The sequence below is a fragment of the Nicotiana sylvestris genome, chromosome 8 (genome assembly GCF_000393655.2).
Source record: "Nicotiana sylvestris chromosome 8, ASM39365v2, whole genome shotgun sequence".
Classification (NCBI taxonomy): domain Eukaryota; kingdom Viridiplantae; phylum Streptophyta; class Magnoliopsida; order Solanales; family Solanaceae; genus Nicotiana; species Nicotiana sylvestris.
In genome coordinates this window covers 39,773,036-39,783,790 of record NC_091064.1, presented here as the reverse complement: position 1 = coordinate 39,783,790, position 10,755 = coordinate 39,773,036, and the positions used below count along the sequence as shown (strand labels likewise).

Sequence of the window (10,755 nt, the reverse complement as noted above, 5' to 3'; positions counted from 1 at the left end):
CTCCTCAAAATTTTGCCTCAGTTTAATGGGTTGATGTTTCTGACTGCTGCTTGCGGTGATTGGATGAAATCAACTTCGGAATTTTGAGGGTCCTCCTCAAAATTCTGCCCCAGTTTCCAATTGCGGGGGAAATGAATATTTTACTGAATTGTGACCGAATCCATAGGTCTGCCTACGTATCCCCTCTTAAACGAGAATCAGTTCAGGCGTAGTTCAATTACATCATATAGGAAAGCGTAAAAACTACACATAGTAACGTTTGACCACATCCGAATTGATTGGCTTTGACCAGACTTCTCCGTCCATTTCTGCTAGTATGACGGCTCCTCCTGTTAGAACCCGATGAACTATGTACGGACCTTGCTAGTTGGGAGAGAATTTCCCCTTGGCTTCATCTTGGTATGGAAAGATTTTCTTTAACACCAGCTGTCCCTGTGTGAACTATCTTAGCTTAACTCTTTTGTTGAAGTCTCTGGACATTCTGTTATGATAAAGTTGACCATGGCAGACTGCATACATTCTTTTCCCATCTATAAGAGCCAGTTGCTCGTAACGACTCTTCATCCATTCTACATCGTCGAGCTCAGATTCCTGTATGATTCTTAATGAAGGAATTTCCACCTCGGTGGGAATGACGGCTTCTGTACCATAAACCAGCATATAGGGGGTTGCCCTAGTTAATGTGCGGATTGTGGTGCGATACCTTAACAAAGCAAATGATAGCTTCTCATGCCACTGTTTATGCTTCTCTATCATTTTCCTTAGTATCTTCTTGATATTCTTATTGGCGGCTTATACAACTCCATTTATCTAAGGTCTGTAGGCTGTAGAATTCTTGTGTCTGATCTTGAAAGTTTAACACACGGCTTTCATCAAGTCACTGTTGAGATTAGAACCATTATCAGTAATGATTGACTCTAGAATCCCGAACCGACAAGCAATGCGGTCGCGGACGAAGTCTGCCACGACTTTCTTACTTACCGCTCTGTAGGATGCTGCTTCGACCCATTTGGTGAAATAGTCGATTGCTACTAGGATAAACCTATGCCCGTTGGAAGTGGCAGGTTCAATTGGTCCCATAACATCCATTCCCAAGGCGGCGAAAAGTCATGGTGAGCTTGTTGCATTAAGCTGTAAAGGCCCAAAAAATTTTGCTTAGTAATTTAAGATTTCGTGGTGCCAAGGTAGGCTAATTATTCTATCTTGCGTGCAAATGAGGATTAATGATATAATGGATATCATTTGGATATGGTAATAAGTGTATAAGTCTTATTATAATTGATTTGGGGTCTAAGGAGAAGCCTAAGTCTAAGACAAGTTGGAAAATTACCAAATAGACTAAAGTTGTAAATGAGTACGCACAAGACCTTACTTTGGACAAGTATATCTCTATTTATATAAGGTTTTGTGCGATGCACAGCCTATCAAAGGAAAGGTCGTTGGGTCTAGTTTCCAACGCTTCAAACCGTTCATCATTCGGACACTCCTACCAGAAGTTATGACCAAATTACCAAAGTAGCGCAGAATTTTACACTACCGCGGCGCCCCATGCGGCGCACCATGCACCGTGCCTGTAGGAATTCCAGAATGGTCCGAAATATCAATTCCAGACATATTTTGAACAGACGCCCCGCACCCCGGGGTGCCCCACACGCCGTGACTGTACAAAATCAGATTTTTTTAAGACCCGAACCCCATTTCATTTAATTCATTTTGGGGTTCATTATTTTGGGGATTTCTGGAGCTTTTAGAGAGAGGGGAGAGCATATCTAGAAAGAGGAAGAAGCTGAAGTGCCTTGTTCATAAAAAAAAAATCTTATTCAAGCCCTGAAATCCAACAAGAAATCCTTCAAGTTTTTCATCAAAGAGGTAAGATTCTACACCCTAACCCTTAATTTCGAATTTTAGCTAAAGGCGGGTGTTTATCAAGAAAGTTTGTGGGTATTGGATTCTGGATAAGGGAAATGAAATAGTGATTGAGATATATGCCTCCAATGAGGCAACCTAGCCGGTCGGGTCGTATTCGTACTCCGCTCAAGATAGCGGTGGTATTGAGAACAGTGATGAAGATATGAAAGAAATGCCCCAAACTAAGTTTTGGAAATTATATGAAGGATTGAATGAATTGCATATTTGATTTACTCATGTGATTTACTTGTACTTGCTTGGTAGTTCTTTCTAGTAAAATGGTGTTTAGTTATACATACTAGTGCTATTCGATGGCACTAACTGTCACGACCCCAATCCCGGTCGTGATGGCGCCCAACACGATGCTAGGCAAGCCCGACAAATTACCACTCACAATCCCTTCTTATTATAATTCATTACCAATTTTCAGAAATATATACCAATTTAATATAAGTAGAAGTCTAAAATAAATGATTGAAATATGTGGAAGGCCATAATGAAATCTCTACAAATGCCCAATGATCTGGTGTCACAAGTCTGAGCCTCTAATACAAGGTTTCAACAGCCTAATGCAGAAATATGTCTAAAATGCGGAATAGTAATGATATATAGAAGGAGAAATCGGGTTTGCGGACGCCATGCAGCTAGCTCGATAACTCCGATGAAAAACTGAACGGCAGGAAAGCTCGCTCTACACCTCAGGGACACCTGTACCTGCACACACGGTGCAGGGAGTAATGTGAGTACTCTGACCCAGTGAGTAATAACAATAAATAATGGCTAACGGTATGAAATCACGTAAAGGCACTAAGCAGTTCTATATCAAAGCAGTAAAACCATTTAACGAGAAAGTAGTAAAGAAAATTGAATGAAACTCTTTGAACCAGGTGAAAATAGGTAATTTGACAAGCATTAATCCAGTATAAATTCGCGCCTCGAGCATTTCTGTTCATTTACTTATTTATTACCCTCAATACTCAATTCATATACTTCTCACAATAACCGAAATCGAAACACACACACACACATATATATATATATATATATATATATATATATATATATATATATATATATATATATATATATATATATCGCTGCGGCGTACAACCTGATTCGTATATCGCTGTGGCGCACAGCCCGATCCATAATAATAATAGTCAACTACGCTCACTAGGGGTGTGCAGACTCCGGAGGGGCTCCTACAACCCAAGCGCTATATTGCTGCGGCGTGCAGCCCGATCCATATATATATATATATATATATATATATATATATATACATATTTGCCGCGGCGCGCAGCCCGGAAATATAAGTATTTGCTGCGGCGTGTAGCCCGGTCCATATAAGTATTTGCTGCGGCGTGCAACCCGATCCAATATCATAAATAATATCCTCACTATTGGGTCCTCAACCCCTCTCAGTCATTATAATCACAGCCTCTCGGGCACAATAATATAAGGTAGGGATCTCAGCCCACATATTTCTCTCCTTTATGGTTAACATTTCATAACCCGGTTCATATCATTTTTAAACAATTAGAAACATGACAGAGGATATGATTTTTAGCAAATAAGTGAGGAAAACCAGTCAAAAATCCCATAGGAGTTCTACAGGTCGGCACAAGGCCCCAAACATGGCAACTAGCCCAAGTCAGGATGACAATGCATAAGTCTCAGTCAAAATGTAGTGAAAAGATCAATTGGGATGGACCAAGTCACAATCCCCAGTAGAAATGAACCCCACGCTCATCACGCAGTGTGTGTCTCATCTCAGTATAGCACTACGTTGTGCAAAATCCGGGGTTTCAAACCCTCAGAACATCATTTAAAATCATTACTCATCTCAAACTGGCCAAAGATCTAGCTCGCTATGCCCTTGCCTCTCAAATTGGTCTCCTCGCGCGTCGAATCTGACCAAAATCCCAACGAACATGTCACATTAGGCTAAAGAAACAATACCCAATCGAAAACAATCGAAAAAATATCAAAATTCTCGAAATTGGCAAAACCCGAGCCCCGGGCCCACTTCTCAAAATTCAGAAATTTTTACATCAACGGGTTCCTTATCTCCCCACGAGTTCATACATACCAAAAGTTCACAAATCCGACCCCAAATGGTCCTCCAAATCTCCAATCAAAGTCTCAAAATCCCAAGCCCTATTTCTTCCATTTTTAGCAAGAATTCAATGATTTCCTTGGTGGATTTCACAATATAAATGAGTTTTAGGTCCGTAATTCTTACCTCCAAATGTTTCTCCTTGAATCCTTCTTCAATATCCTTCAAAAGGCTCTCAAAATGATCAACTATGGCTGAAAAATGGACCCAAATCGCGGACAAGAGGACTTAAAAACCTTCTGCCCAGGATTCATCGAGGTGTACCTTGCACTGTGCAGGTTGTACATCCTCTTACCATTTTCCCTATTGTACACCTTCTGTTAAAACGCCTATAACTCCTTGTGAAAATATCCAATTAACAAACGGTTTGAATATTTAAAAACTAGACTCGAAGATCTTTTATTTTATAGGTTGTACACCATATAACTCTTTATATATTCCGAGATATGAGCTTCTAAAGTGCATCAGAAAATTCTGTCAACAATGATCCACCAGCCATATTCGGTTCATCATAACTTTCTGATAGAATATCCAAATCATGAATGGTTTATTCTGGAAAATAGAATGAAAGGGATACAACTTTCATGTTTTGCAGTTTTTTCGATTCCTTATATATTTCACGATATGAGCTTCCAAACTGTACTACTCACACCAGAAATTTTCTGGTGCACAGCTGAAGCTAAACAAAAATATGCAACTTTTCCAAAGATGAAATAGTCCGTTTAACCAACCGAAACTCAGCCGAGGCCACTGGGACCTCAACCAAAAGCACCAACACATCCTAAAACATCATCCAAACTTGTTACAATCATCAAAACACCTCAATTAACAGCAAAACCATCAAATTACATCGAATTCAAGCCTAAGTTCTTCTAAAACTCCCAAAACACGCATTCGATCAAAAACCCAACCAAACCATATCCGAATGACCTGAGATTTTGCACACATATTCCAAATCACCTAACGAAGCTACAACAACTCTCGGAATTCCATTTTGACTCCCAGATCAAAATCTCTCCTATCAACCGAAAATCGCCAAAATACTAAATTCGCCAATTCAAGCCAAATTCTACACCGGACCTCCAAAACCACTTCCGATCACACTCCTAAGTCACAAATCACCTCTCAGAGCTAACTGAACCATCGGAATTCAAATCCAAGCCCTCTAACTCATAAGTCAATATCCGGTTGACTTTTCCAACTTAAGCCTTCTTAAAAGAGACTAAGTGTCTCATTTCCTACCAAAACCACTCCAAATCAACTCGATCACACAAGATACGGATAACGAAGCATGAAGAAACAGAAAATGGGGAAAATGGGGTGGTAACTCATGAGACGACGGGCAGGGTCGTCACATCCTCCCCAACTTAAACAAACGCTCTATCTTGACCCAAACTGATGGGCCGGGATGGGCACCCGGTACCTTACTCAACTGAGTACCAACGTAATGTATCTTTCTTCATACATCATCATATACACATGAATACGGGCCTAATAGGCCAACATAATCCTTTATAAACTCAAAACATAGGCCGACAAGGCCGTACAATCTTTTATGTACACGACATATGTCTACAAGCCTCTAAGAATACATAAATGTCATAAGGGTCGGGACAGAGTCCCGCCATACCAAACAATACACGTCTAAATCATACTAACCAAACGAGCAACTCCGAAGCAAATGGAGTGGACCAACATCTTTCGCTGAGATGATAGCCCACTTGGAGGGCTCTCGACCTGTCTATCAGGACCTGCGGGCATGAAATGTTGCGTCCCCAGACAAAAGGGACATCAGTACGAATAATGTACCGAGTATGTAAGGCACATAAATAAATACATGAGAGATATGGAAGACATATAGAGTACATGACTCAACCTGTAAGTCAAAATAACTTTGTAAATCATAAATTACTTTTAACGTCATGCATATGCATATGAATGTCATGTCGTGCATAGGTACATGTTTCATAATATCATCAGCCACTGAGGGCATCCCATCATATCATATCAGCCACTGTAGGCAAAATCATCATCGTATACCAGCTGATCAGGTGGTGGTGCGTATATAACTCCATAACCTTTCCCATATCCCATATACATATATACATACATATATACGCATATATAATGCTGTTTGAATCATATTTACATATATATGCGTATATACGCCGTTTGAATCATGTTTCGGCCACTGTGGGCAACATCATCATCATATACCAACTGATCAGGTGGTGTTTCGTATATAACACCGTAACATTTTCCCATATCCCATATACATATATTTACATATATACGCGTATATAATACCATCTGGTTATAGGTCAATGCACATGAATGCAATGCATGAAAAGTACGTCAATAAAATCGGGTTATATGGAATTTGTGCATTTGCACGTTTCTTTCATATCATATGGATCATGCCAAAAGAAAGAAGGGATAGCCTTAACATACCTGGAGTAGGGAAAACTCCGTATTATATTCCTGGAGAAGATTGCACCGTACTCCTGTAGAACCGCAAAATTTTACCTTGCTACGATTCTAACAATTCTCATTGGAATTGTTTTGTGCAAGACTTTTTGTTGGATTTCTTCTATTTGCAAAAATTTGCGTTTCTGTATAAAGCCTTTAGAATGGCTAATGTTTCATTGCATATTATGGTTTAACATTTCTGATAGTGAGAATGGAAAATGGCAAATGCCAAGTAGTGAGCACAAAGTAAGGTAGAGTTGTATAGTTCATTTCCTTACCTTCAAAGTCAAAACTTGTGATACAGACGAAAGTACTGTAATTTTGCTCCTTGCTAATTATCTTGATTTTGGAAAAGTCTCAAGCTTCTCCACTAAAGATGTCAAGAGTTCCTTACGTGTAAGAATGAATTGTCACTTAATCTAGTGACTTATTTGTATAACTTGCCACATAGTATAATAACTTGATGAGTCATTCTTGGGCTTAATGGGTTCTGCCACGTGGAAGTTTTTATAAATCTTATCCAAAAAAAATTATCCACTTATTGGTTAACTGGGTAGTGTCATGTTACCCGATAATTAACCAATTACCCGCATGATTGAAAATTATTTCCATTTACTTAAAATACTACTGTTTTTTCACATACCTTATATACCTTACTATCATGGTCATGTGGTACCATTTATGGTACTTGTCCATAAATACTGGATATTTTAGCTCGGGCCATATTTATCCCAAAATACTAGATTTCAAAAAAAATCATTTTCTTCGACTTGCTTTCCCTCTCACCTTCACGAATTTATTCATCACTTAAAATCCTTATAATCTCCAAATAATCTTTTCCTTGGACTGATGCCAATTACCTTACAACAAATTCAACACACAATACTACAGGGTGCAACATCGTCGTAATGTAGTACTGCGGGACGTGACATCTCACTCCCGGGCTCTAATTAATTTATTTATGGCGTATTTTCATGTACGAAAATATGGGGTATAACATCATTCCTCCCTTTGGAACATTCGTCCTTGAATGTTGACTGATGTGCTTATCGTTCTCATATCCCATAGCTCTTGTGAATACTTTAGTAATCCTCTTGCCATCAAGGCAACTGTTCTGTGAATAAGTTCAAAGGCAAGGGTATTCCCCACCCCCCTTTAGGCCTCTTTTCCACATCATGACTTGTGATCAAATTCCTACCAATCTCATAACTGTTGCTAACTCCCATCATGCAGCTTCTACGATACTGACCTTGTAAGTGTGCTAATATGACTCTCCTCTCCTTTTTCCTCCAGTTTTTAGCCAATCCTGAAGTTCTTCGCTTTTTGTCGAACTTACGAATATTGCTATATCTTATTTTATAGACGTGATTTTCCATTCGTATGACTTTAATGCATCTTCATAGGTCATATTATATCATAATTCTTACTTCGACTTCTCGTTACTAAGGTCTGCTACCAAATTCCAAGTTACTTTCATTGCTTTTCCCATACGTATAAATCTATGTCCTCTAATGCTTTCACATTACTGTTCATCTTAAGAATGACAACATAATTTATTCTCATACATTATAATTTTTATCCATCCATTGTTGATTCACCTCAGTTTTGATCCATAATCCACCCCTGATAACTTAACGTTTTATGTAATATTTCTGCTAGGATTCACGTTTTATCGGGGAACATCTAAAATGATTAGATTGATCCACCTGGGGCGATACCATACTTTCATAACCGTATCTCACGGCATCCCAATGTGATTTACCTTGCGTGGGTATTTTAATCCTGTCCAATTCATGAGATCCCTTTCTTTTATTCGTCAGATCATTACTCAATCGAAGGTCCAAACGTCATTTTTTTTCTAAAATAATTACACCCTCATCCTATTAACAGGGCAACATTCCATCTCTTCTGAATGTTATTAGTCTTAGACTCCTTTGAGTTCATTCAGGCTATACTAGACTTTCCATAACATAGAGAAACCATTATCTCTCTTGTTTTCTTGGACTTATTCATGAGGACTTATCTATTCTCATCACCTTTTCCCTTGCCTTTACTTATCCTTACTCATGTTTCCTTAAATCTTTGTCGCTCTACCATACTTTAGCTTGCAACCTATACATATCCATTTATAAACTTTCCTTCAACTTGCTTGCACCATAGATTTTCTTATGTTATTCTTGGAACGTCAAGCGAGACATCACATCGTCTCAACTCTTCTTTACTCTCTTAGTCAAGATTTTCGATACCTAGACCATAGGCTGGAAGGTATGCTACTGACTATGCCACTATTATTCCTAGATAATGAATCCCAACACTTTTATCCTTTTATCCGAAGTATGGACTATTCACATATTCTGCCTTGAGTATCTTGTATGTTGTTCACCTTTACCTTTCTTACCTTATAATCTCGCATAGTATCTTATATCTCTTTTATGACCTCCCTTACACATAGGTATAATTCACATCCATAACTTGAAGCTCTATTTTAATTCTTACACCTCTGGTGTATACACAATCCAGTGGGAGCTTCGTACTAACTTCTTATAAGGCTGGTACTCTTCAATTGGCTTTCATCATAGAGCTATTGTACTATCTTTCTTATACCTCTGCTACTTAAGAGTGATCCTGAGGTCTATAATTCTCTTGGTCCTTCATGTTTTGCTTAGTCAATGTAATCCTTTAGTCTCCTCTTCTTTTTGATCAACCTCTATGTAGGCTTAAGATATCTCCCAATTTGTGGCTTGTGGTATCAGTTATTACCTTAGCCTTTCATGGGAGTTATGGAATATGCATGATACAATCCTTTAATAATTCAATCCTTTGTTTATGTCCTAGGCTCAATTCTTTCTTTTAACTTATACCGGAGTCTTTTATGGCTATATGATTGTCAACAAATATGCTGCCTGGATAATGTTCCAAAATCTTGAGTGTATACATAACATACTAACTCTGGATAATTGATCGAATGATTCTTTCGTTCCCTCTTAGCTTTCTTTCAACGTAATCTATTACTTTACCTGGTCTTTTTGCCCCTTGTTACGTCCATACTTAGCTTATCTTAGTGCCTACACTTGCCAGAGTTTTCACACAACTCATATGATCTCGAATATTACTTTTAACTCTTACTTCCTATTCATTAGCCACGGTAGGTGCCACTTTCCTTTGGAATGCTTACAATGTTGTTGCAGCATTATTATTACACGACCATTTCCTCTTTAGGTCGCTGTGCTTGGGTTGAATCCTTCTTTCTTATCTTCTCAGCTAGTCTTTCATTGTAGTACTTAGGGAAGACCCTCTGACTCTTGTAAAGATGTGATCTTATTATACCGTATTCCCGATAGAATTTTTTTGATGTTCGTGCTCAATTGTAATTATCCTTAGTTACTTACCTCCATAGTCATCTGCTCGTATGGCTGCTTCTAAATGAAGTTTTGACTGTCTTCCCAATGGAGCTATCTTTTATTTCCGTAACACTCATACGGTACCTTTAACTTCCCCAACTCCTATTTGAATATTTCTCAAGTATTACAATGTCATAATTGTGGGGCTAAATTCACTATATTGGGTTTTACTATCTTTAATTTGCACGACCTGCTGTCTCGTTTTGTATCTTCTTGACTAGCCATAGCTAGGCTCTTTCTGAATCAACTACTAACTACTCGTTGGCCCATCCTCATGTCAATATTCCATGAAATCTTTCTTGGGTTATTTCCTTGGTCTTAACTTATGTCTTGCACTAGCTCCTTAATTATCAATAACATCTCAGGCGGGAACCCTTACTTCTTCTCTTGACGTCACGTTTGCATAATGTTCTGGAATCGTAGCATATCTATAGCATTTGGATAAGTGCAATCTCACCCCTTTCTCATTTTTATTGCATTTTTCCTTTTATCATTCCATATTCCCCCCTTTAGGGGAGTACTAAGAGTTGGAGCTATGACGACCTGCCTATAGATGTTTCGCCTTTTCATCTTTGGTATCCTTTCACATCATCGATGACTCCTACTCGCCTTGCGGTAATCCTTCCGTACCAAGTATAACAAAATCCCTTACTCACGAGGGTGAAATTTTGTATAACTGGCACATACAGTCCCTTAAGCTGAACTTTGCTCACATGGCTTGTTGTAGGAAAGCGTCTTCCTGAATGACTATTCTCTGAATTTCTCATGAATGTTATTTTGTCGTTCATTCTATTATTGGTGGAACAAAATTTGAAATTCTTATGATGACAACTATCATCAGTCACTCAGTCCCTAATT

General features: G+C 38.6%; 1 protein-coding gene across 1 annotated transcript; it reads right to left on the bottom strand.

Moving 5' to 3' along the window:
* Positions 1-441: 441 nt before the first annotated feature.
* Positions 442-756, bottom strand: LOC138874932 (uncharacterized). The gene has a single exon (XM_070153732.1). The coding sequence runs from the start codon at positions 754-756 to the stop codon at positions 442-444; it is 315 nt and encodes a 104-aa protein (XP_070009833.1).
* Between the last annotated feature and the right edge of the window lie 9,999 nt (positions 757-10,755).

What these genes read in the sequence shown, in the direction of transcription:
- LOC138874932 (XM_070153732.1), bottom strand. Translation starts at nt 756, where the DNA reads ATGATAGAGAAGCATAAACAGTGGCATGAGAAGCTATCATTTGCTTTG.